This window comes from Conger conger, chromosome 11 (assembly GCF_963514075.1).
Source record: "Conger conger chromosome 11, fConCon1.1, whole genome shotgun sequence".
NCBI classification, from domain to species: Eukaryota; Metazoa; Chordata; class Actinopteri; order Anguilliformes; family Congridae; genus Conger; species Conger conger.
Window position 1 is genome coordinate 28830820 of NC_083770.1, and position 25024 is coordinate 28855843.

The 25024-nt window shown below is 43.6% G+C and overlaps 1 protein-coding gene across 1 annotated transcript in view; it reads right to left on the reverse strand.

Moving 5' to 3' along the window:
• Positions 1-25024, reverse strand: part of dock5 (dedicator of cytokinesis 5) — a 43485-nt gene that overhangs the window by 12668 nt on the left and 5793 nt on the right. The window contains 31 exon segments of the mRNA XM_061259791.1: positions 436-494; positions 739-839; positions 932-1102; positions 2466-2564; positions 2764-2859; positions 3843-3979; positions 5549-5655; positions 5799-5869; positions 6069-6095; positions 6097-6205; positions 6276-6413; positions 7282-7382; positions 8602-8691; positions 9226-9323; positions 10286-10466; positions 10923-11026; positions 11124-11196; positions 11743-11841; positions 12278-12402; positions 12554-12679; positions 13142-13284; positions 14070-14142; positions 15862-15991; positions 16505-16586; positions 16799-16956; positions 19629-19764; positions 19949-20097; positions 20317-20413; positions 20753-20808; positions 20897-20937; positions 21165-21248. Of these exon segments, the coding sequence (XP_061115775.1) occupies positions 436-494; positions 739-839; positions 932-1102; positions 2466-2564; positions 2764-2859; positions 3843-3979; positions 5549-5655; positions 5799-5869; positions 6069-6095; positions 6097-6205; positions 6276-6413; positions 7282-7382; positions 8602-8691; positions 9226-9323; positions 10286-10466; positions 10923-11026; positions 11124-11196; positions 11743-11841; positions 12278-12402; positions 12554-12679; positions 13142-13284; positions 14070-14142; positions 15862-15991; positions 16505-16586; positions 16799-16956; positions 19629-19764; positions 19949-20097; positions 20317-20413; positions 20753-20808; positions 20897-20937; positions 21165-21248 (3261 nt within the window).

A 25024-nucleotide genomic window follows, 5' to 3' on the forward strand; every position in this document is an offset into this window, starting at 1 on the left:
GAAATCTGCCCGTGGTCAGTATCTCTGCTGACCACGATGTAACACCAACCAGCAGAAGGTCACTTTAGAGCTGAGGCTGAAACTGTAGCTCCAGCCTCCCCCTGCCACTGAATCCCCTCACACACACATAGTCACTTTATCAGAGGCTCCCACTCTCCATGAATCATGCCTGGAGCATAATTTCCTGTGGGCCTTTTTATTGATTGTGGGTTTGTATTTTGGTGTTCGATGTGGTGTGACATACTACGTACTAATTGTCTATCCAGTTATTAAGCCGTTTTATGCCTTGGCCAGCTACGACTGCCCCTTAGGGATAACAGCCTTTTTTATTTTAATTGATGACATGCTGGCAGATAACAGCTTTGGAAATGAGACAGTTGTCAGTCTATCCACCCTGTTTCAATATATACTTATATACAAGCAGGAGTTTCTTACCAAGGTTGTACCACATGTCCCGGATCCTAAAGCCAATGGCCTTTCTCATGTCTCCGTATCTGTGAAAAAGACCACAAACTGATACCGCCCATACGGCCAGACATAAACATATAATCAGGTCTACTTCTTATAATACACAGCTTTAATAGCTGAGTATCGTTTCTACAATTAAACCAACAAAATAGCAATGCCAGGTCCCATTTCTCATTAGATCAGTAGATCCCAAAGAATGGATTCTGGAACATACTCTGTTGGGACTGCTGCGACAAGTGTCATGACATACTATCTTTGGAATATCCTTACTTGTTGAGGATCTTGTTGCGTTTCTCTTGGGAGAAGGATTCCAGTAGCAATGACTTGTGGGTGAGGAACGCCACAGTAAGGTGGAAGTACTTGTTCCACAACTGGTGGGGCAAGAGGGAACAAGAACACACTGAGTAAAAGTGGACATGCCAAGATTCATGGTTTTAACCTTCATTGCATACTAGACAATGACCTCCAGCTGAAAATGTGCCTGGTCCAGGAAATACTTGTTGAGGACATCAGAGTACTGGTTGATGGCCCGCAGGAACACTTGCATCTGCAGGAGGTTCATGATCATCCAATCGGAGGGAAAAACGTTCCCCATCAGGTCCTTAAACATGATGAATGTCTCCATCAGGAAGTCCTGCAGGGAGGAGAGGGGGCAGAGAGAAAAGAGAGATTGAGAGAGATGGAGGGAGAGAGGGAGAGACCAAGATATTTGAGGTGTGTGTGTGTGCGCACATGGCTCTTGCTGCTTGCCTCCATACTGTATGAGCTGCAGTTTCACTTTGTAACTTTGATTCAAAACCAAATGTTTTATGTATATTGTGTGTGTGTGTGTGTGTGTGTGTGTGTATACTGTATATATAGACTCACTGAGCACTTCATAAGGAACACCCATACACCTACTTACTCATGCAATTATCTGATCAGCCAATCATGTGGCAGCAGTGCAATGCATAAAATCATGCAGATATGGGTCAGGAGCTTCAGTTAATGTTCACATCAACCATCAGAATGGGGAGAAATGTGATCCAAGCGTTCTTTGACTGTGGAATGGTTGTTGGTGCAGGACAGGGTGGTTTGAGTATCTAAGAAACTGCTGATCCCCTGGGATTTTCACACACAACAGTCTCTTGCAGAGAATGATGCAAAAAACTAAAAACATCCAGTGAGCAGCAGTTCTGCTGGCAGAAATGCCTTGTTCATGAGTGAGGTACAGAATGGCCAGACTGGTCAAAGAACAGTCAGGAAGGTGATGTGTATATACAGTTCCCGCCATAATGTTTAGGACAAAGACCCGTTATGGCAGCCTGTAGCATTGCGGTTAAGGTACATGACTGGGACCTGCAAGGCTGGTGGATCAATCTCCAGTGTATGCGTAATAAGAGCCACACAGCGGTTGGGCCCTTAAGCAAGGCCCTTAATCCTGCATTGTTCCAGGGGGCACTGTGCCCTGTGTATTTTAATCACCTATAAGTCGCTTTGGATAAAAAGTATTAAAATGTTATGTTATGCCTCTGATCTGCCACAATTTTTGATTTAGAATCGCACAATGAACATGTGGTTAAAGTGCTCAGATTGTAATAAAGGGTATTCTGTGCACTTTAACCACATGCGATTTTTTTAAATTACAAATCTCAATTGTGGAGTACAGAGGCAAATAAATAAATGATGGGTCTTTGTCCCAAACATTATAGAGGGCACTGCATATAAAAATCTATATATGTTCTATAACCACATTACATGTCAGAAATGTCAAGATTTACAGTCATAATTTTTCAAGTGTTTATATATCTGCTGAAATATACACTGACATGACAGAGACTGACAAATTGCATCAGTGAAAATGCTGTCATTTGCAGCCAGTGTCACATCTATGATGAATTTATCAGAGAGACAGGCTCAATGAGATATGGCATTGCCCTGGGCCGAGGGATGATTTCTCTGTCTGTGATTGCGCAGATTAACGGTGGTCATGGGAAGGGCAACGCCGCGCGACTTACAATGATGTCCTGTCTGGTTTTGAAGGTGCTGATATAGTGAGTGTAGTGCGCGTTGTCCATCTGCTTCAGAACTGCTGTCATACAGGCCAGATAGTGACCCTGCCAAAGGAGAGAGCCTGTCCATTATACAGAACCTTCCGGAAGTCACACAGATCGAAACACAACACGGCAACCGTAACCCACGCCTTCCCCGTGTCTAGATAGGGCACTAAAGAGACAAGCTGGATGCACTTTCCGGAATGGACACGGTGTTAAGACAACTGTGACTTTGAATCAGTGAATCTGTCCGTTATCGTACGATGAGAGGAGAGCTCCGGCTCATGCTGATGACAGTCCGGTTGACACGGCGAAGGAGTCGCTCCATGATCAGCTGCACATGACCTCTGGTGGGGCCCTGGGCAGAGAGAGACACAGGCCTAAATAACCAAACGGAAGGTATGACAAAGAAAAACTGGCACTGGTTAGTAAACCCAATCTGCCCAAGTATTTAAAAATTGGTTCATTATGACAGATCTATTCTATTAATATGCTTGGCAATGTCACATAACGGCAAGGTTCCACTGTAAGGAGTAAAACCTGCTACGCACCGGAAAGACTGTAGGACTTAATCTACAAATAGGCAAATAGCATACACCCACATAATTCAAATAAAACACTACTGAATGTCATGAAAAATGTTTTCATTTTCATTACGCACATTTTCAGAGTAATACACTCCAGTTTATAGGGAAGTTTAGATGGTGTGTATATAGAATATATACAGTACTGTGCAGAAGTCTTATGCACCCTAGACTTTATTATATAGGTGTTTATTTTTTGTGTGTGTTAGTATTATAGAACACATTTGAGATTTCCAAATATTCATTTTCCAAAATATTTAATTTTACAGAGACATTTTTGTATTTAATTTAAAAAAGTAACATATTACTGTAAGCAATTGACTACTTTGACTACAAAGTCTGTCTGAGATCAGAAGCAAGGAGCCAACCAAAGTCTGCAGAAGAACTGTGGCAAGTTCTCCAACATGCTTGGAACAACCACCCTGCTGATTGTCTTAGCCAACGCTGTCCTGCAGTTCTATACCTCAGAGAAGTGATGCAGCTTTAACGCCAAAGGGTGATCACAAAAAATATTGATTTGATTCAGTTTTTAACTATCTGCCAAATTACGAAAATGTAATGTAAAATGTATAGTACGTTTATTTAGGACCATTGAATTTCATTGAATTATTTTGGAAGGAATCATATCTGTACAGAATGTTATACAGGTGCCTAAGACTTTTGCACAGTACTTTGTATATATATATATATATATATATATATATATATATATATATATATATATATAGGCTGTGGTGCATGCCACAGTGAAACTAACCACATCCTTGCGATCCAGGTTGTCCAGCACAGTGCTGAGCAGCTGGACACAGGCCTCATAGTCAGGCTTGTTGGAGTGGTCATCCAGCTGACCACTCAGCTGATCGGTGAGCAGGGGCAGAAGAACATCACGACAGTCTGGTTGGAGACAATTAGTTTAGCTGTGATTCAACATACAACAGCTGAGGAGGATACGCCCGAGGCAATGAGAATCACAAATGCATTTTTTATGTGGGTTGGATGTCGTGATTACACCGCGAAGCTTATTTCATGTTATGTCATGCAAAAACTTGATGAGCCAATCGGGGACTTTTCTCTCTAGCAAAGCAGTTTCTTCGCAATTTGTAAGTTTCCAGACAGTTCGCATATAACAAAAACCCAAAGAGTGGTAGTCATTACTGAAGCAGGCACCCAAGTGATTACTGCAACAGTGTGAGAGTACTTACACCGCATTGTTCACGGTGCACTGAGGTGCAGGTAAGTGCAACCAGTGAAACCTTGTGTGAAAATTATAGTGTGCTGCACTCTTTCATCAGAGTACATAAGAGCTGTGCTGCTCCATTTAGAAGTTCCAGACTTTCTAAAGCAATTTTGAGAGCAATATTATTGACCTGCTGGCTGACACCGACTCCATTGGATACAATGGATTTATGATAAAGCATGGAAGCATAAAAGAAAGCCATAATTCTGAGGAAATGCAAGAAGGGCATCAGAATAGTTTGGGAAGTATATTCAGAAGCTACAGCACTTGGCAAGTTTTGTTTTTGCGAATCACTTAGGTTTATGATGAAACACCAACATCCTGCCTTGTTCATGTGTGAAATCACTGGTGGAGCTTTAACAGAATTAATTTAAAGGAATACACCAACATTTTGGGAAATATACCTTTTTTCCAAGTTAGACCCAGACTTAGACAAGATGTTCAGAATTGCTGTAAAGTGTATTTCTTCACTTTGAAGGAGGTAGGTGACTGACTCCTATAGGCTTAAAGTCTTTATGCTAAGCTAAGACGTTATGCTAACATGGAAACCGAGCCAGTGAATGCACAAAAAATGAAAATGAAATCTCGCCTAAGTCTGGGTAAGTCGGAAAAAAAGTTTCCCAATTTCCCAAAATGTTGGTGTATTCCTTTAATGACACCCAGTTGTCATATCAAGTTGTAATAAAGTTGGCTCCGATAACAACATCATATCACACCCGAAACCAATTAAATATGAAGTACTCTGCATCCGAAGAAACACATTTGCTGCCCACATAAGTAAGTGTCCTTCAATGGTTATCATCATTAGCATCATAATCCAGAAACAATAAGTGTGGTTAACACTTTTCAGTTTAGGTCACACGACCAACACTATTGTTATTATCTTTTTTTAAATTGTGCTATCAGGTACAATAATATCAGATATCAATTCAACATGTTAAACCTGGATAGTACATCATATTGACAAGCAAAAGGTTATAGCATTTCAATCAACTGTGTGAACTGTAACTTTCAAGAAACAAAGACGCCAACAGATTTCTATTCATGGGAAAAAGCTCCAACATGATCGTGGAGGCCACCTGTCACCTTTGCAGCCTGTATTCGCCTGAACTTGCTGCACGCGAGCTGAGCATCCATAAAAAACCCTCAAAATCAGAAAATTTAGCAGATGGGAGGGCATTGTGACGGGGGTCAGGGAAGGGGTGACTCAATTCTTAATTGCCCACCTGGCTGCTTGAAAAGGTCACTCTCTACCAACTTGCACATGCAGCCCAGCTTCTGTCTCACAAGCTGAGAGTCAGGGATGCTCTCGATGAACTTGGTCAAAAGAACACTGGAAAATGGCAGAGAATGAGAGGAGAGGAGCAGGTGAACGACCGAAAGCAAAAACATGAATAAACTGCAGAACAAGAGAACAACAGAACAGCATCTGAAATGTGGGAGCTATGGTTCCTCTAGAGCCCATGGGCAGCATACCTGAGCTCCACAGGATCGAACACATGCTGGATGTCGTTGATGATGGTGGGGAGGTATTTCAGAATTGCTCCCTGTAACAGAAAGACGACTCCATAAATCATTGAGTGACAATGAAGGTCAAGGCAACACGAAATAACCTGTTATGAAGAGAAGCTCTAAAAATAGCTTCCATCCAATCACGGTTCAGAAATCCTCTGGGCTTTTCTCCCACAGTTCCACGCTTCCCCGCCTTACCGCCCCCCCCTCCTTTCCGTAGAAGCCCCGGCTCACTTTGATCTTGACCCCTTCGTCCAGCGGTCCTGTCCATCAAAGTGTTGAAGACAGGAAAGAGCGTCCTTATGGAGTTAAAGAACGCGTCACCGTCCTCACTGTTTCCATAGAATCTGAAAAACGGGAGGTCGGGAACACTTTAAAAGAGCTCTCGTGGACCATGCATGAATAAGGAGCCAAGCATGCTGTAAGAGGCACAAAGAGCACTGACCTCAATACAGAACCCGGGATTGGACTATAAACCTGAAGAGGTACTTAAGGGCTTTGAGTGCAGAATACAGCCTCTCCGTCAGAGTGGATTCTTCTGCGTGCCCCACATAGTAATTTAGCACCTTGGTCAACTTCCTGATGGGAGGAAAAGACAGCGTGTGATTGACAAAGAAACATAGAGAGAAAGAAAGGTCTTATTTTTCATATCATTCTCTTTTCTCGCACTTATTTATATCAACGGATGCTTGGCAGCATAAGTGCTATCTGTCATGACAATAAGGCCGGTTTATTTTAAAACTGAAAACTGCAAAGGAGAGAAAAGAGAGAGAGAGAGACAGGATTTAAAAATCAAACTCATACTGGGCATTAAATAGACAGTGTAGAATGGCGGAATACCTGACCGTGTGAAAAATCATCTGATGTACAGAGGACAAGCAGAGCCCACACTGTCAACTTCAGCGGGGCAGCGCACGGGACGAGTGCCGTCACGCGGGAGGAAACTTCCTCCAAACAGTCACTCTGACCTACCCAACTTTTCCTAATGCGATACGCATCAAAAACACTGCCCATTCTCCTTAGGGAGTACAGGAGCTGCATTTCGCTGGAAGCCAAGAACACAGCTGTCTGTTATAGCCTAAGGGACCGTGACCACAGTGTACCGGCCAGAGAAAAAAGGCCACTCGTTACCTGAAAAGAAAGTACTTGAAAATTCACATCCTGCCCACCCTGAAATATTGTTGTTTTAGAGCATTATTTCATGAAAGGAATCCACTGAAATGTTGCACAGCCTTTATATTGTGTACTGCAAATGTAAGTACTTTGGCAACAATTCCTGTGTTTTATTCCATGCCAATAAAGCATTTGAACTTGAAAGGAAGGAATCTTTAGAAGCAAAGTGGGTGGAAGTGGGAGACCGGGAAATTGAGTGAGGGGGGAGGGAGGGTACCGTCTCTCTGACGAGAGAAGCTCTTCCGTCTGAGAAGAGCAGGGATAGGAGACTCACGTGTACGCCAGTGTGGCGCTGAAGTGCTTGCTAATGTACGTCTCCAGTACTGGGTTGAAGTGCTGAAACTTGATGTCGCCAATCAGTGAGATGATGAACACCTGTCAGAAGGGCAACAGGTGCAGGTGTGAATGTAGGCAGCATAAGCGCCCTTCACATGACCTTCCTGCCAAAACTGAGCAAAAGATTTACAGTGCATCTGAAACATATCTGGACTTACTCTTAGGGTTTCTCATAGGCTAGAATTCAACCAGAATTTGTGGTTAAATTATCTTAGAAATAAATGTCATTGATTTTAATGAATATTGTTGTTTGTAAAGATTCAATCACATCATCAGATTTGCACAACACAAAGAATAGACTTAAATGCATTGTACACATGCAGTGAGCACTTTATTATTTTTTAGACTCATTAAGTCTTCTGCGGCTGTAGCCTATCCAGTTAGAGGTTTGATGCGTTGTGTGTTCAGATATGCTGTTCTGCATTCCACTGTTGTAAAGTGTGGTTATTGGCATTACTGTCACCTAGCTTTGACAAGTCTGGCCCATCTCCCCTGACCTCTCTCATTAACAACGCATTTCTGGCCGCAGAACTGCGGCTCACTGGATGTTTTTTTTGTTTTTCACACCATCCTCTGCAAACTCTAGAGACAATTCAAAGGGATCAGCGGTTTCTGAGACACTCAAATCATCTGACACCAATAATCATTCCACGGTCAAAGTCACTTAGATCATATTTCTTCCCCATTCTGACATTTGGTCTGAAAAACAGCTGAACCTCTCAACTTGCTGCCACATGATTGGCTAATAAAATATTTGCATTAACAAGCTGTATAGGTGTATAGGTCTACCTAATAAAGTGATCGCTGAGTGTATGACTTTTTGGAAAGTGTAATCCTGTATATGTCATGGAAGAAGGAGCGTCCACGTCAAGCTGTTGACAGGGGCCATCAAACATTTGATAGCAGCAGCTGACAAGAACAGGAAGCTTGAACTCAATGTGTTCCCGAATCTCTATGCATTTCTCACACATTTCTCCCCACCAATGTGGTTAAAATCCTTCGGCCTTTAAAAACCACACTGTAGGCTATGTTCAGGTTGACAGCTCCTATCCAAAGCTGCCAAAAAAATATGGAAAACACTAAAAACCTGGGGAAATTGCAGAAATGGCAAAAAAAAACAGGGAAAGTCACAGAACTGCAAAAAAAAAATCACAGAATCTGTGACACGAACAACAAACACCCTGCCATATTTTCTGATGGAGTCTGCCGCTATGGTTCTGTCGTACAGTATTCTTTCTCCTAGCGCTGGAGGACTTACCAGGGCATTGAAGACCAGGGTGTCATACGTCTCCTTTTCAGAGGTCTCCATCATGATGCTGAAGAGGGCGTCTAGGGTGTCCTGAAGGAACTGGACCATACAAGTAAGAGGGTTGAGTACAGCTCAGCACAGGAAACTGGGACACATACCTGATTCAAATACCCACAGGCCTAAAACATACCACACGTTAGTACACAGGCACAAATGACAAGACCAGGCGACCCACTGCAAACGCACAACCTGGTTGTATATACTCAACGTGCGTTCTCATGTCCCTGTGGGGTGATAAACCTGAAGGGGGCGATCCAGGACAGTTGTGAAAGACTGAGCGGAAAAAAGCACAAATCAAAGATGACGGCTTCACCCTGTTGCTGCCTGTTATAGCGCCCCTCGCTGTGAAGCTTGACACTGCAGGGCACGCTCGTGTTCCCTTAAGAATTTCAGGTGACACATTTTAGACGCAAGGACGCGTGAAATTGACTTTTTGCATAGCTCGGCGGGTCTGCGTTCGCATATTTACATAGGGCTTGTTTCCGGCCTTCCTCGTCTCGCCTGACAGACATGGAATCAGACCCCGACGACTGGCAATCCTGACTCAACCCTCCTACCCAACTCCTGCCTCACCTTGACGATCTCCCCTCCCTCCACTTCCATCAGTCGCTGCAGGTTCTGCTCCAGATCTCCTGGGTTGGATCTCCAGTTCAGCAAGCCCAGGAGATCCACTGTCACACACAACAAGAGCATCAAACTGTCAGAAACCCTGCGTCAGCAAAGAGCGTTCCTCAGACTGTACCGTCACAGAGCAATTTAATGCCCACGCTTGTCCCTGCTGGCTTGTCCCAGCGTGCTTTATTACAGTTTACATTGGAACTAAACAATAGATCTAAGCATGTTTGCCTTACACGTGTTCACACGTGTTCACATTGTCTCAATTAAGGGAGGAACAATGCAGCACATCAAATAAATGACAAGCCATTGTGAACCGTGCGTTTGAAAGCAGTCGACATGCAAGTGACTGTCGAAGAGTGCGCAGTCACATGCTGTTTGTGTGACCACCACATGTGTTTGTGCAGGTGCATGTGCATGTGCATGTGCATGAGCAAGTGCACATGCAGGGTTGTGTTTGTTTGTACAAGCATCCGTGCATGCATGCCAGGGCACGTGTGTACATGTGTGAGCGTGTATGCATCAATGCATGCATGTGTGCATGCGTGATTACGTATATGTGCATCTGCATGAGCAGGCCTGTATTTGTGGCATGTGTGTGCGTGCATGTGTATGTGTCTAGGTATATGCGCACGTGCTGAAGTTTGACCCACATTTGGGCATTTTATATCCATGCAAGTGAAGTACAGGTGTATGGTGCATGTGAACTGCAGGTGCACTGGGTATACATATATCAGGGGTGCACAACTCCGGTTCTCCAGGGGTGGTCTGCAGACTGGTTTTTGTTCCAACCAATTGCCTTGTTTTTAATTTGCTGACAGCTCAAAAAATTACCCTGGTTCAAGCCTGTACTTGATACACCTGCAGTCTGCAGCTGTAGCCAGTACTCACACACGTCAGATAAGATATTGAGTCAATCAAATAATGAAGACCAGAAGTTGGCACAAAGTCCTGAAACGGATTGGCCCTCGTTGTGCACCCCTGATATATATGCACAAGGGGTGAGCCAGGAGTTTACCGTTCTGAGTGAGCTTTGTGGAGCAGGTGAGAGTGCCGATCTGAAAGCTGTCCTTGGTTACAGGGATCACGGCCGAATTGTGGAAAGCCTTCCCCGTCTGTTTCTCCTTCTCCTGAACCTCTGCCCATGACCCAGGCATAGTCAGATATGTTTTAGCATCCTCCGTCTTCTTGGCATCAACCTGAAATACACGGAGGTAAGACAAATAAATGCGGGAGACACAGCTAATGAGATATTTCTCGCCTATCAACTTTTATTGAAAATAAAAACTTGCAGAAAAGAAAAGCATGCAGTAGTGAGTAATAGGCCTATGTTTTTGCCCATTCTAAACATGATATACTGCATTTCCTTACTACACAAAGCTCACAAATCTTTTAAGAGATTATATTCGCCATTCAAGCAGTAGGATTTTCACAGAAATTCAAGACATTTAGTTTCAGCACACCACACGCCAGTCTACACAGCCAGGATTGCAAAGTGCATTAGCCAGCGCTGTTAGCATGACAGCAGGGTGCAAGACAAAGACGATTTATCTGCTTTTGATTTCTCCCAGCTTTGATGCTCTCTCTCATCTCTCATTTCTGGCTGCTGAAGCACGCTAGGCGGACCCAGCCGCCTCGCCGCCTCGCCCGATCACCTTGTAGACGATCAGGTCGTGTTTCCCGTCCCGCAGTGTGGTCCCGTCAGACTTCATCAGCCGCACGAACGCCATGCCGAAGGGCTTCTCCGATTTGTCCCTGGCTGGAAGACACAAGGGAGCGTCAGGGCGGTCGGCGGTTCCATGAGGACTGTAGAGGTGAAGGCACTAGGACACCAGGGCGGCGGGGGGGAAACTCACAGTCCTGGGAAGACCTGTGGCGGAACATCAACCTGAGGTGGCAGCGACACACGTCTTCGATGGGAATGGCCACCTGAGCGGCAGGGGACAGCAAAGAGGCCGGGTGAGTCAGGGAGAGGCGGAGATGGAGACAGGAAGGGCAAACTGAGAAAAAGCGAGGGTCACAGAGATGCACTCAGCCAGCAGTGTAGCATAATGGTTAGGGATCCGGGCTTGCAAATCCAAGGCTGTGGAATCAATTCCCAGGTGCAGCGCTGCCGTTTTAGCCTCCAGCAAGGTACTTAATCTGAATTGCTTCAGTAAATATCCGGCTATATAAATTGATTGTGTGTAAAATAAATAAATAAATAAATAAATAAATAAATAAAGTAATGCTGTCCAAGTCGTTCTGGATAAGAGCACCTACTAAATGCCTGAGCTGCGCAATGCACTGGAACACATGACAGCACGAAACAGATGAAAAAGATTAACACAATCTAGAAAAGAGTGGATTTTAAATTCCATTTTATTTCATGACTATATGCTCCCCCATTTTAAAATGGGTTTATCAATTATAAAACGGTGTTTCAGGAACAGACGGCAGACTTGTCCCTGAAAGCCCAGTGGAACAGGTTTGTACCTTGACTGTTTCGTTCCAGCAGGGCTGTTTGACCTGGTAGTAGATGACGGACTTGTACTCCGTGATTCCGTCATAGCCAGCTCCAGGGAATATTGCTTTCTGCAACAGGGAGGGATCAGGTTTGGGAACATGATAAATATGGTGTTTACACTTCAGTCCCATGTAAATCTTTATCAGAGCTTTCAAAGGAGGAGGGCGGACAATCACATTACAAAACTTTGCTGATAAGAATTAGATTTTTTTGCCAGATATGCAGCTTTCTTTAGCGGAGTGTTCCGCCATCCCAACATTGTGATAAACATCTTATCTACTCAACTAAAGCACATTTGTCTGGTTGAAAAAATGCTAATTGAAGGGGAGACTATCAGTAAGATTTTTGCAAAAGGGTGAAAGAATTATCAAAGGATACAATTTCCACATATTACAAGAGAACTTTTGCTACAAGAGCAGACAGTATTTCATGGGGTGAGAGGTTGATTTATTTTCATTTAACTTGATTAAAGCCATTTACAGCAAGCTTAACTCAATTTATTACCTCCATGGGTGTGCCTTCATCATTCAGCACACTCATCATCACCTCCACGTTTTTTGGAGTCTTCTTCTTTCCTCGGTCGAACTCCCCCTGCAGCAGCGTCACGTATATGTCATTTCTGACGTTTCCTGCAGGAAGACACACACCAACAGGCCCTCCTGTTCACATGGCGCCCGGATTCTGACCATCTGCTGCACGAGCTTCTCCATCTCCGCGGGCAACAGAGTTCTGCCAGAGTAACAAGAAACACACTCCATAATCTCCATGATCAAAAAAAACCTGGAAGGATGATCTCGGGGAAGCCCATCTTCCTGACGATGGCCGTGCTGCGGTCCACAAAGTGGGGGTAGTCCTTCTGGACCTGGGCCAGATCTCCTGGGAGCAGCTTCAGAGTCACAAACAGTCCTGCAGGCGTGGTCAGACAGGAGAGCAGATATGGGAACAGCAAGCATGAAAACAAACTGATAATCAAAGAAAGAAAGGAAGATGTACTTTATTAAACCAGTGGGGCAATTTGTCTTCTATGTTTGGCCCAAACAGTGCCTTGCTCAAGGGCAACAGGAGCACACATGACCTAACATGCATCGTCTTTGAGTGTGGGAGGAAACCGGAGCACCCAGAGTAAACCCACGTGAACGTGGGGAGAAATGCAGTCTCCATGCAGAGAGGATCTGGCAGGCCAGTATTCGAAATAAGAACCCAGTTAACAACAGTGCTAACCACTACACCACCATGCTAAGAACATGGACATGACAGTGGGCAGATAGATATGTGCGCTCATCAGAAAGCCTCATTCAGAGCATCGCCATTCAGCTCGCAGCGAGGCAGTCAGGGCAAGCCCGCGGTCTGCTCCGGCCCTATCCTCACCTTGGCCTTTGTGGTTGACCTCCCGGGTGGCGATGACCTTGTTGAAGACGGCAGTGAGTGGCTCGTTCTCCCCGATGACCCTAGACGGGATCAGCGGGGACATGATCAGCTGCCTCTGACGAATATAAGTCTCCATTGCAATTCTGAGAGAGAAAGAGGGGAACAGGTAGAATGAGCGAGGTAGAGGTCGAGAGAGATAGAAAGAGGAGGGGAGAGGATCCGGCACAGCACTGTAAAATATGTCATGCCAATAAAGCATTTAAATTGAAACTGAAGGAAAGCGAAATGAAATGGAGAGCGAGAAAGGAATGGAAAAAAAATGAGAGGTGGAGGGAGGAGTGAGTGGTTAGAATGGGAAAATCGCAAGCAAAAGAGTGGAAGATAGAAAGTGATGTAGGGGAAAGAGTGGAACTGGAAAAAATTGGCATAAAATGGGAGCAGAATGAAAAGCACAGAAGGATGTGAAAGAAAAATACGCAGACCAGAGAAGGAATGAGAAGGAAAAGGAGGTGTGGAACCAAGGATTGCACTCCATGAAAAAGACAAATACTCAAACTATTTCAAAAGATTGAGCTGCTTCTCCCAGCTAGACATATAAGATAGACTGTGACCATTTTCCTCTTTGCATGCAGACCTCAATGTGTCCTCAAGCTAGAAACATTTTTCTGTCAGGCATAATCCTAGGTACTGCATTTATGTTCACATCATAAAACACTGAGATGAGGTTCACAGGAAGTATGTCCCTGAAATGTGGCCCAACTGGAATGTCCGTACCGCACATCTCGCTAAAAGCGGAAAAACTGGCAGTTCTGCAATGGCCTGAAGCTGAGTACACTTCTCGCGGCGGCCAAACTACGGAGGAGACGTGCGATTCGCAGCCCCTCTCCAGTCCCACTGGCTTGACCGGCAACCTGGTCACGTGACTCACTGCTGAAAGGGGATGAAGTGCTGTTTGTCCTCGTCGTCCGATTTCCCGTGAGCGATGTCTGTGATATCCATTACTGCAGAGAGAAAACAGCAGGAATGAGATGGCACTGTGACCTCCCCTGAAAGGGGTCGGCAGTTAAAATTGTTAACACCGGCCCGGAGCGCAGAGCTAGGCCACCGTTTGACGCGCTGATAGTCCGCGGTGTCGCGTTTCCCAGCCACGGCTCTCTCAAACCAGGGCCCACGGCTGTAATTGAGAAACAGAGGACCCACAATGCCCTTTGTGTGCCAGCTGTTGTTACGGGCCGTGTCATGCCGGCTGCCAGGGACTGTGAGGTGGGGGACAGGAGATGGCTAAAAGACAAAAGCGCCGATTTCTCAAATGACACGCACGACCTTGGGCCCGGATACCAGGGGATATCCAGCCTCGGGGGACAAAAGCTTTTCCCCCCGTTTGTTTTCTACCTTTCAGAGTTCATTCTCTGCAAGGCTGAGTGAGAGAGAGAGCGAGCGCAAGACAGACACTGGTGACTGACAAACCGGTCTAAAAGGACAAGGGTTATTTACAGACTGTAGCCCAGGGATCCTCAACCGTATCCAGAAAGTGCCGGTGCGGGTGCAGGCTTTTGTTCCAACCAAGCAGTTGCCTACCTGATTATACTAATCCAGGTGTTTAGCAAAGACTCTAGTCGTTGATCTGTGTGTAAATGCTTGATTGGTACAAAAGTCTGAACCCACACTGCCCCTTTCTGGATAAGATAGATCCAAGAATGCTGTACCCATTGTTTTCTTTTTTTACAAGTAATCACATATGAATCTATGTGTCGTACTTTTCATGTTATTACTGTATGTTTTTCTGCCACAAATGTCTGCTTTGGCAGAATCCACTCGTGTGCACTTCATGCAATAAAATACTTTGAATGTAATTGCATTGAGAGAGGGATAGAGAGAGTGAGAGGGCAATAGAAAGAGTGAGAGACAAAGAGGCAGTAACTGATACACCAGTAAGAAAAAAAGGATACTAAATTCCCATACAGTAGTCCTTGAAACCAGTTTCCCCTGCTTTAACTACACATATGAATGCTAATGTTGTGCTTATTTTAGATCATTCCGGTATGTTTTTCTGTCAGAAATTTGTATGCTTCAGCAGTATTTACTGGATTGTATTTCATGCGAATAAAACATGTCAACGCAGTTGCACCTAGGGTGAGAGAAAGCGAGAGAGCGAGAGAAGAAATGGAGATGAGGTGGAGGCGGGGGGAGGGGTGAGCCCTGCTCTCTTCCCCTCTCTTCGATTCAGCCCATTTATTCTCTGTGCAGGTGGCACAAGTAATGACCACTCCTCACCCAGCAAAGAAATGCAATCCGCCTCCCAAACACGGGAGCAATTAATTACCTTTCCAGTCATTTCTTTTACAGGGCACAGGGGGTTTGTGCTTTCACGGGTCGGCAGAGACAGTTTAGCGGCGGGATTCTATTCTAAATTTGTTTATTCACTCTCAATCCGTTCATTATTTATAGTTTCACTGCGAGGGATTTGCCAGACAATATCGTTGCAAACTTATGGCGCGATTCAAGGGAGATAACGGTAAGAGGCGACATAAATTAGAATGATTTAAAACTGTTTAGCGAACCACTTCCTGGAAAACTACCGAAGCCGTGTTGTCTGTACCGTCGGTCTCCGTTGTAGAGATAACTGTGACTCGACGCTGTCGCCGTGTCAGAGCGGAACTCCGACCCCTCTCACGGGTGCAGCACTGCACTGCACTGCACTGCAGATTCCAAACCCTCACCCGCCACTCCGAAGGGTCTCCTCAAACCGCCCGTGTGTTTTCTGCCCTCCTTCAGCTCCATACATCCCACCCGGATTATCTGGCACACCAGGAACACCCGCGGCCGGATCAGATCGCTGCTGCTCAGATCCTAGAGCAGGAGGAAGAATGGAGGACAAGGAGAAGAGATGACTTTGACCACAAAAAATATCTGATTGGCTGTGCTACTATATGCATGACTGCTACATATTATTATTGCACACTTTACTTGCTGAGCAGACACTATTTGGTGAGGGCGACATGCAAAGTTCACATTCCAAACAATATTCCAGATGAATACCTTGCATAGGGGAACGACGGTAATGCCCAACCTGGGAACTAAACCTGCAACCACTGCATAACAGGCCCAGTTCCCAAGCCACCACTGCTGTGATGGAAAGGTACTGCAATAACAGTAAACTATACCATTCATAGTTCTAGGTGGATTTACTGATATTAATGACAAACAACCAAAATAACTGGGAAGGGGAAGTTCATAAAATTAGGAGGAAGTAAAAATATGCGCAATGTTTTCAGTAAACGTGTCAGCAGACTAATTAAAAGTAGACAGTGATGCTCAAAGCAGAAGGAAGTACTAAAAAAGCACAAATCATGTTTCTTTTACCGTAAAGAGTGCAGGCAGGTTGTTGAGCTTCTCGATTTCTTTAGGCATACCCCTGCTGTCCCATCGTACCAGGAAGTTCTCACTGCAATGTGCCACATTGTCAAACTTGGGCTGGCAACCACCAATTCCTCTGTCACAATATGCATGCCAACTTTTAAATCATTTATATCACATGCAACATGGCACTTTTTTTAGTTTCAGCATTTCACAATCACATCTACCACATTCGTAGGTAAGCCTTTATGGTTCTCTAGGCGGCTGTAACCATGAAGGAAACAGGAGGCGACCTCTGACCTGATGAACTCGGACTGGTCAGGGTCATAGAGGGACATGAGAAGCTCGGCGTCCTCTCCGATGTTGCACACAAAGTTCTTCAGGTTCATGAAGAGACTGTAGGTGTGGACCGTGCTGAAGAGGGACTGTCTCCTCATCTCCAAGTTTTGGAGCCGGCTCTGTGGTAAGGTTGAGAGCGATAATAAACAAGCAAGTTTGTTCTCAGTTCTCAGTGACCTTGCAGGGCAGTTCATGGGTGATAGAGTTCATTACAGTGTTTCCACGAGCCGTCCCACTTCAATAAGGTGGCTAATAGAGGGTTCTGCCAGGGACCTGGGGGCAGGTGCAGTGTTTCCCAAGCGCCAAGCGCCGGCTGCCGGCTAAATGGCCGACTACTCACGTGTAGCTGGCCGACTACTCTATAAAACATAATTGTATCTTTAAATATATATAGTGATATCTGTAATTATAATAATATTGTCCGCTGCCAACTGCTTTGTGCTAGCTTCATGTATCAATGTAGCGTTAATTTATGTGCTCTCTTGGGTGAAAGGAAAGCGCCTACTGGTGCTCTCTGCGCTTACAGCTCATCATTTTCTCTGCGAATGCGATGTAACGTAGTCACCTAATCACAATCAGCGGTGAGTTTGTCGTACATTTCACATATTAGCTAGCTAGTTAACACATTAAGTTCTATCAGCGTTTACCCGGTTATGCTGTGAAGCCACTTCGCCTTTTAGGCTATAAGCGAACAGGAGAAACCACTGTATCCACTGTTTGTCTCCATTGGATTCGGCGTTGAACAACGTAAAGTTATTGAATTCATATCAATCGCATTTTTGGTAATTTAGTGAACACAAGCGTGCGCCGCAGAAAATTTCAAATACAATTTATGTAGCCTATAGTTTTACGTTATGAAATGTGAAGTGTGCATATTATTTAGGCGACTTAACAGAAACATTAATAGTTAGTTTGTCTCATCAGTGACTATGAATTGGCAAACATGCTCTAAATTTGATTGGTGCTTAATTATGATTTTACCAATAGGGTATTTTATTTAGAAAGACCTGAGTGATTCTATTTGTGTCCTAAATTAATGTGAAGAATATGAATGACGAAATATCATATTGGAGTGGTATTTGGTTTTGTAGAGGCGGATCAGTCAGCCTCCACACCAGTCAGTTAGGACCCAGTCAGCCTCACAAGCAGGCCCAGAGAGCCCCAATGCCAGCCTCACAGAGACCCTCCAGAGGAGGAAGAAGCCCATGCCCTAATAAATAAATCAGTTCAAATTGACACAACATCAGTTCCCAGTCTCCGAGAGGAGCTTAGTACAGCATTGGTGTCCCTTGACATGGACTGGGAAGTCAAAGGGCTTAGGTTTAAGAATAATAAAATGTTGAAGATTGGTGGGATGAATTATGGTGACTAATACAAAATTGAACGACTAATTTTTATTCAAAATACAGTGGTGTCATGTTCCAGTTTATTCTCCTTCGCTTGTTGCTGGCGTTTGCACACACACCTTTGCCGGTCTCTCTCAAAGATGCTCCAAATAAAATAATTTGCTACTCATCAATATACTAAAAATAGCTCACTATTACAGCCCATACCATTAAGCCAGCTCCCACAAGAAACAATAGTTTGTTACTGGAGATCAGATACCATTTAAAAGAATTGTGCTGTCCACTCTGTACCTAGTTATGTAGAAGAAAATGCCCTTGTTATCCTCCGGAGGTAATTTTTTTCATTAGCCTACTTTTTGAATTTTTTGGTCGGATGTGAAATAGGTTGGTTGTCGCCCTGCTAGCTAACACATGTATTGATCACCAGTCGCGGTGTTTCTAAAAGTGGAGCCACTTCAAGCCATGAAAGGTGCCGTGCATGAAACTCTGTGATATTTTAGCTACATCATCTGAATCCCCCTGGATGGCTACATTTTCTCTTTGGCCTACTACTTACATTTTTGGGGAACACTCTGCAGGTGTTGATGTGGTCAATACATTTAAAACTGGTTTTACATATTATGCACGCAATATCCAAAATGTTACAGAATGGCATGGGTAAACTGGAAAAGCTGGTGCATAAATGTTTTCTTTCATGACCGTCCACTGCTGTACATTCATAAAGCTGACTAGTTAGTACAAAAGGAAATAAGACTTAAGGAACCAAAGGTTGGCTGTGGGAATCGGCTTTAAACACGAGGAGCTTGTGTTGGTTCTGCACTTGTTTAAGAATATTACTTTGAAATAGTCATAATATATTTCACATTTTTGAAAATGTACTGATAATGAGAGCACCATTGATATTTAATTTCCAAGTGATAAACTGACATTGAATGCAATATGTATACAAAACCTGAGTAGCTAACAGACACAGCCATTTACAGAAATATAAATGCAATTTCCATAGTGATGATAGAGAACCCAATAATAAGTCTCCACTTACGCTGCCCTTCAAACTAATAAATGCCTCTGTTGATGAGAGTCTTGATTGGGCGCTTTTCATGTCTCACACAGGCAGAGCACTGTAGTGTCACATTTTAGAGCTATATATCACACTCTTATAACCAGTGCAAGTCATTTTCAGTTCTTGAAGGTTTTGGAAGCTTTTTTCTAAATAAAAAATCTATTTTAAAGGTGGCCAGATTGGGTTACTCCACCTTAAGAAAAATCGAAACCCATAAGAAACAAAGCCTTATCATTCAATCTCAATAAACGGCAGGGAGGTTGACTCTAAAGGGGCTCTAAATCAACTGGCAGGGGCAGTGTAACAGCTACTGGCCTGGGGACTAGAGGGAACATGGCAGACTACAAATGCAAGGACAGACACCAATGACCACTGCCTTCACCTTCTCTTCCTGTATCCTTTCATCAACACTGCGGGACGCTGTCTCGTGAGCCCGGAACAGACTGACTGTGCTGGTAAAATCCGGATCCAACGTGTTCCCAGCTTCATCCCGTACCACCAAGTCCAGACCCAGAATCCTTCACAAAAGCCAGTGTTATTCAGCCCCGACAGCGGCTCTTAAATAATGTAATTTTCATACAAGAAGAATCGCACAAAAATATCAAAGATAGCTTCTTTGCTAAAGAAATATTACGTACATAGGACAAGGTACAAATCTGAAGTATCTTAAGGACAATATAAAAGGAATGTGAAGTCTCGCACCGGTTTCCATAATCAATTTTTGCGGTGACTTTCTTCTTGAGCTCCACCAGGTCATCTTTTGGCAGTGTCCCGGACACGATCTGTGATCGATACTCTATCAGGCAGTGAGCCATCTGCTGAACATTCCGGAACTGGGTGGTCTTGTTGCTCTGTCACAAAGACACACAAACACGATATCCAACATGTTTTGTGCTGAAATTTGGACTAGGATATCTTATCCCTTTCTTTTTAGGCCTCTTTTTATGTTTATGATGTGACTCGGTTGCTGGCATAATACATAATGCGTTAATTTAATGCACAGAATAAATAAAATGGGGAACAAAAAACAAAAAGTAAAAGGGAAACAAATGCAAGAGCTGTCCACTTACCACGTACAGCTTGTGCCATATCTGTGCCCATTCCCTGAGGGTGGCACCCAGCTCCTGTACCAGGGGAAGATCCGCTGGGATAACAATCTCATGCTGGCTTCAAGGGGTAATTGGGAGAATAGAGCGAGCAGGAAAGTGTTAGGACCACCTAAACTGTCCTGACACACAATCACAGCCTGGTACACGAAACAAATAGTCTGCAAGATTTACCTGGGGTTAAGTACATTTTCTACAAGCAGCCCTTCCCTGGATCAATATTTTTTACAACATGACTAGGAGAGCATTCCTTGATTTATGAACTTTCCATGAATGTTCAAAAGTAAAGCTGCAAGTGCAGCACACCTAGCCTTTTTTGAACTTTTAACTGTTCGTACAGGGATTCGGGGAGTCAGCCAATTTAATGCAGGGTAAAAACTGGGTTGTGGTGCTGACTTACCCTGTCCCTTCTACTTTAGCCTCCTTCAGGTGAATGTAGGAAGCTGGGAAAATTCCCTACGGGAGAGAGCAGAGAAAACCACAGCTGGAAATCATTTTTTACATATTAACAGAAGTGAGAGGGGTGTTAAATTTCTGACCGCACCTTTTGTGATTTGTTCCGTAGTGTGTAGCCTCTGTACCACCCTGAGTAAATGACAGAGAGATGGAAAGATAGGGGGAGAAAGGTGGGGCCATCAGCAGCACAGTTATTGAATAAAATAAAAAAACACACCCAAGGTACCACTGCAGCTCTGGGTTAAATATTACAGAATAGGCCCAGAATGTGGCATGTTTTGTGCCTGGACTTGTTGCAGCTTGTTCTGAGTGGAAACACACTGACGTGCTTGGGCTTGCTTGAGGTTGAGACTCACCTTCAAACGTCTCCAGTATATGCACAGTGTCCCCCACCTGTAGACAGAGCTCCTGTTCTCCTCTGGTGTCGTAATTATATACCGCTAAAAAGAGAGAGAGAGAGAGAGAGAGAGCGAGGGAGAGAGGGAGAGAGGGAGAGAGGGAGAGAGAGAGAGAGAGAGAGAGAGAGAGAGAGAGAGAGGGAGGGAGAGAGAGGGAGAGAGAGAGAGAGAGAAATCATACACAGAAAATCTAATTCACAAGCTGTTTATGAAATGCATTTTACAGTAATAATTATTATAATTACACCGAACATTCATTTAAAATGCATGCTTGTTTTAGAACATTAACAGTTGCATGTAACCCTTTAGCAATATTTACTGAGGGAATTTCATTCCAATACAGTGGGGTGAAGCACACGTAAGCTGCAGAAAGAAAATTAAAAAATGAAAGATATAAAGTGAGTCGCAGGAAGAGTAAGAGACTGTAGATAATAAATGTGACAGTAAAATATAGACAGGCACAGAAAGACTGGTGAAGATGAGCTGAACAGACTAACAACTAATGTTACGTTATATTGTACAAACAGTGATACATTTCTGCTTATTATGTGAAACAACCCATCAGCCCTTTCCTTTCTGCCTCCTATCCAACAACCTTGCCTGAAGACAGACTAACTGGGCAGCCTAACAATGCCCCCCTAAAATAAGAAAAGTGTAAAATCATTTTGACAGAATTTTTGGATGAGCTGCATTTTGTGATATTCACTCTGATACTGTTTAATTTTCACACAGTCAGCCTGCACTTTCATCAGATAAGACTTGCATTGTTGGCTAAAACCCTCCAGTGAAGTAGCGGGAGAGCCTGTCAAGTTCTTTTGATGATATTGTTTCTGTTGGATGCAGTCTGAAAAAGTGCACCGAAAGCGTCACTAGGAGAATAACTTGCAAACGCTTAAAACACTGAATTTGTATTTGGGCTTTTTATCTCTTTTTCCCATGAGCAATGTGACATTAAACTTATGAACGACGAGTTTTCACACAACCCTAGAAATTGAGGGATTTAAAAGTAAATAGCGCAGAATATCTCAAGTAGGAGTGACTGTCAAAAGTGATATCTGAGGCAAAATACATGTGCTGTGAAACTTGTGATTAACTTCACAGCTGAACTACTGTCCTGTCTTCTCTGAATAGTCCACAGCTCATCAGCAGCCTCTGCTGAAGTGCTGGCTAGTCTAATTGGACCATTGCTTTGATTTGGATGGATCAAGGAATCCAGCATTTGTTTAGTTGTTTTCTTTTTATTCTCAAGTGGTTATGACAGAGACAAGGGGTGACAACTAATTCTGCCACTGATGTAGTTAAGCCCATACTCCAGCCATGACTCCAAGCTAACAGCTCAGCGGTGTGTTCGGGACGCAAAAGTCTCCCTCCTATTCGGTGAACTTCCCGGGTAAATCCTGCGCATCTGTCAATCCTACTGCCCCCGCCCCCCTCCCCATTCTTTCCTTATTTTCCGAAGGGCAGGAGTGGGAGTTTGAGTCACGGCTACCGACGCCTGCCTCTCCACCCCTCCATCTCCCGGAGCTCTCCACTCCTCCACTCCTCCACCCCTCCCGCCTTCAGAAGCCCAGTGTGGAAACCCCTGCCCTGACTTGCTTCGTGATAATCCTGGCTGCCAGGGAATTTCTGAATTTCACTGCAGGCTCGGACTGGCTTTGGTTACTACAACTCAGCCTACAATACGGGGAGGGGAGTGAATGCTTAAAGATCCATGAGCCCCATTTACAATTCACAGGAGCAGATATATGTGACTTTCAACTCATAGTTTTATCAGCAGTGAGAGATTCATATTCATAGAGGAGCGCCACTGGAAAAAATCTGATACTTTATTCAATTTAACCTGATTTGAATAAAGCTTGGATTGAGTGGTACGCTGCCCGATGACTTTCATGACATGTATTATATTAATAAAGTGATACTTTCCTGCAATAAAACATAGGCTAGTTTGATGGTTTGGAGATGGAAATCTTGGGAAGTGCAGAACAAATGATTTAATAATGTACGCTAGTCCCCAAGCAAAGTTACCTATGCAATGTCTCCAGGGGATTTCACACAGAATTCCATCATGGGCTTATCTATTAGCTGTTCTTAAGTATTTTATTAAAATTGCTTGCCAGCTCTTAATAAATAAATCTTTCTTTATAACCTACAAATTGGCTTTTCAGAAGTACATGTGCTTATGTGTATAAAGACATTTCGCTTCGAGTGACTGTACTAAAGCCAGAGGGTTGTAAGTTTAAGCTGGATCATACTGTACCAGAGGCTTTAAAAACGATGCCTCACGCCCATTAGATAAAAAGGGACTGCAGGTAATAGATTTGTGTCCTTTCCTGGGGGTGCACTTCTACACCATGCTACACACCACAAAACTGGGATAAGATCCCACCCTACAAGGCACAAAAGATTGGACACAGATTTGCCCACAGTACTTACTAATTCACACAAGCCTTACAAAACAGTCCTGTTAAACTTGTCCATATTAATCCATCCTAATTTCTTTCATTGTCAATGAGTGCAAAAACATAAGGATGCACATTAATATCAGAGCTGCATTAGTATTCCGATAACAGCTTTAAAGGAAATGATATGTTTAGCCTGACGATAATATTATGGCCTACAGGCTATGTGACGGACACAACAGAAGTTTGCTTGAGGTAACATGAGATTTGTTGTTGATGCAGTAAAATAAATAGGCATTGTGATGTTCAGAACGCAGCCTAATCATAGAGATCTGAACTTTTATTTCTTATCTATTTTCAATCTAGCCTTTTTATCAGCCAAACTAACAAACAGCTCTGCAGAAATGCAGCAGATCTTTAGACTAGGAATGTCATGGAATAGTTTAACAATTGCTTGATGGGGTGTCGGGGTGGCGCAGCCTGTAGAGCACTGACCGCATGCTCATTGCGAGCCGCGACGTCGGCGGTTCGAATCCGACCGTCCGACATTTGTCGCATGTCTTCCCTTCTCTCTCGCTCCCATTCTTCCTGTCTCTCTATACTATATACTGTCCAATAAAGCTGAAAAAGGCCTAAAAAATATCTTAAAAAAAAAAAAAAAAACAATTGCTTGATAATATGCCATTAACATTTTCTGCCACCCTGACACACATGTTAGCGGAATAACATGGTATTTCACATAATAGAAATAACACTAGTTAATGCTATGTGTTGCTTGATTATGCTTGCACACTTGTTTAACAAAACTGAAATAACAGAGCATGCCTAAATTAGAAGTAACCATAATTAGGCAGCAGTCAAACAGCTCTTGGAAGAAGCTCCATGGGCTACATATATTTCAGCAGAGATAATTAAGCAGAGATAATTTTGCTGACACCTTTTATTTCTAAAGTTTTGAATCCTTGAGACATGAATCAAATAACAAATTGTGACAAACTGGTATACTGAATTATCAGTGCTACAGTGGCAATTAGGATAATTGCAAGCCATGCCAATCCATTTCCCAGCTGAACGTACAATTCTGTGAATTCTGCTCTTAATATTCAGGAAATAATGGGTCTTATGATTGCAAGGGTGAGGGCATATACGTGGAAATGCTGATGAATTCCACTGACTTATAACAGTGCATTTACTTTATATTACAATTTGAAACTGTGACACTGTGGTTACCTCAATGTTCTTTGGGTGGTTATCATGCCATCAAACACACATACTGTGACATCCCTGCTCTAGCTCTCTGCTTAAGAATACATTAAACAAGCTGCAAAACTTAGATAGAATTTGTTTCAAGTTTTCCATAATAGGTTGATGTAGCTGCTAATTTACTTCTTCAAAAAAAAGAAGGAACTTGGCAACAGA